At 47.1% G+C, this 1,844-nt stretch overlaps 1 protein-coding gene across 1 annotated transcript; it reads left to right on the top strand.

Annotated features, from left to right (window-relative positions):
• Nucleotides 1-274: 274 nt before the first annotated feature.
• On the top strand, nucleotides 275-1,809 carry LOC133306808 (uncharacterized; the record flags this gene model as incomplete). Its single annotated transcript, XM_061507187.1, has 2 exons — nucleotides 275-354; nucleotides 504-1,809. Coding segments are annotated over exons 1-2 (1,386 nt in total), but the record flags the coding sequence as incomplete, so codon positions are not given.
• Between the last annotated feature and the right edge of the window lie 35 nt (nucleotides 1,810-1,844).

Below are 1,844 nucleotides of genomic sequence, written 5' to 3'. Positions count from 1 at the left end.
GAAAAAGTTTACTCGTATATTTGTAAAACGTGTTAGTATTCTTTTAAAATAAAGCCTTCCGCTGTGAATGTTAAATATCATGTTTGTTAACAACCGGAGTACTACGGGGTGTTATATTTATGGTATCAGAGCAGTTTCACCAGGACGTTCACTGATTTATTGCTTAAGTGTTAGAATTACCTGTTGAGTATCTCTTGAGCATCATGATATTGCATATTTCATCACTTGATTGAGCGTAGCTAACTCATACCTTGTGCAGTTGTGCGTAGATATCATGGTTCCTCGAGTGAGACCTAGACGGGTAGTTCAAAAGCCACCACTGAACCCCGTTGCTGCTGCTATAGCGGCACTACAGTAAACCTTGAACGAGATAAGGGAAGCTGACCTGAAGAGGATAGAAGAGGCCAGAGAGCGCGATAGAGAGCAGTTGAGAAAGGCCAGTGAAGACCTTATGGCACAGAATAGGCTGGCCAATGCTGAGATGATCCGACTACTGTTGACAGAGTACGAGGAGGACCTCCACCACCTTCACCCCCACCTCCACCGCCAGTTACACCACATGTGCAGCAGCAGGTTGCACATGCTGTTGGTCCCGTACAGATTCTTGAGCCTGTTGTGATGGGACAAGAAGGGTCAGGAGAGGCCCATCAGGAGGCGGAGGCATCTGTCCATGAGGGACGAGTGAGGCAGCCAGTTATTGAGGTTGATAGATCAGCTATACCACCCATGTTTGACCGGGATACTAGAGAGTGTATGTTGAATGCTTTCAAGAAGCATTCCCCACCTCACTACAAAGGTGGAAGAGATCCCATCCCAGCATTGGAGTGGCTCCAAGAGATGGAGCGCATTTTTCAGGTTATGGAATGTGATGCCAACACGAAGCTCCTATATGCAGTGTACATGTTACAGGGGGACGCTGCTGACTGGTGTAGTAATGTTAGAAACCCACTTGAGTGCCAAGGTTATGCTATTACTTGGCCGTTATTTGAGAGGCATTTTCTGAAGAAGTACTCCCCTGAAGAAGCCAGGGAAAGGAAGAAGAGTGAGTTTGAAGACCTCCGGCAGGAAGGCATGACTGTGGATAAATATCTGAGCAAGTTCAACCGCTTGGCAAAATATTCGTGTTATGGTAGAGCTCCCCTCACGCCAGAAGACAAGGCCTTTCGATTCAGGAAGGGTCTGAATGATATGATAGCAGACAAACTTGCTGGTCATTGCACCAGAGATTTTGTGGAGTTGATCAAGCAGTGCCAGAATATTCAAGAGCACTATTGTACCAGGGGAAATGAAGCAGCGGGAAAGAGCTTCAGTGGGAGGACTACGCCCTGGAAGGGTAAGGGAAAAGGTTTGCAAGCACAGCAGAACTCCAAGTTTAAGAAGACTCCCTTTGTGAAGAATGGAAGCAGAATGTCTGGTGCAGGGAAGATTCCCACTTGTGCCAAGTGTAGGAAGATGCATACAGGTGTTTGTCGACTGGGGCAGAATATTTGCTTCAGCTGTGGTCAGGCAGGACATTATTCCAGAGAGTCCCCCAAGAAGACGGGGCAAGTTGCAACCATTCAGGCGATCCCTATTCAGTCCGTGCCTGCTCAGAGAGCCATAGAGGAGCCTATGGCGCCTACTAGTGCCAGGGTATATGCAGTGACACAGCAGGAGGCAGAGAGGTCTCCAAACCTTATCAAAGGTACTATTCTTATCAGAGGATATGAATTTGACACCATGTTTGATTCTGGAGCTACCCACTCCTTCATATCAGAATTTGTTGCTAATGGATTACATTTGCCCATTCATGAGGTCACGCCTCCCATGGTAGTGAAGACTACCATCGGAGACATTGTTTCTAC

This window comes from Gastrolobium bilobum, unplaced genomic scaffold (assembly GCF_033153095.1).
Source record: "Gastrolobium bilobum isolate Gb01-03AN ecotype WA unplaced genomic scaffold, APGP_CSIRO_Gbil_v1 utg1383597, whole genome shotgun sequence".
Classification (NCBI taxonomy): domain Eukaryota; kingdom Viridiplantae; phylum Streptophyta; class Magnoliopsida; order Fabales; family Fabaceae; genus Gastrolobium; species Gastrolobium bilobum.
This window is presented reverse-complemented; position numbering and strand designations above follow the sequence as displayed.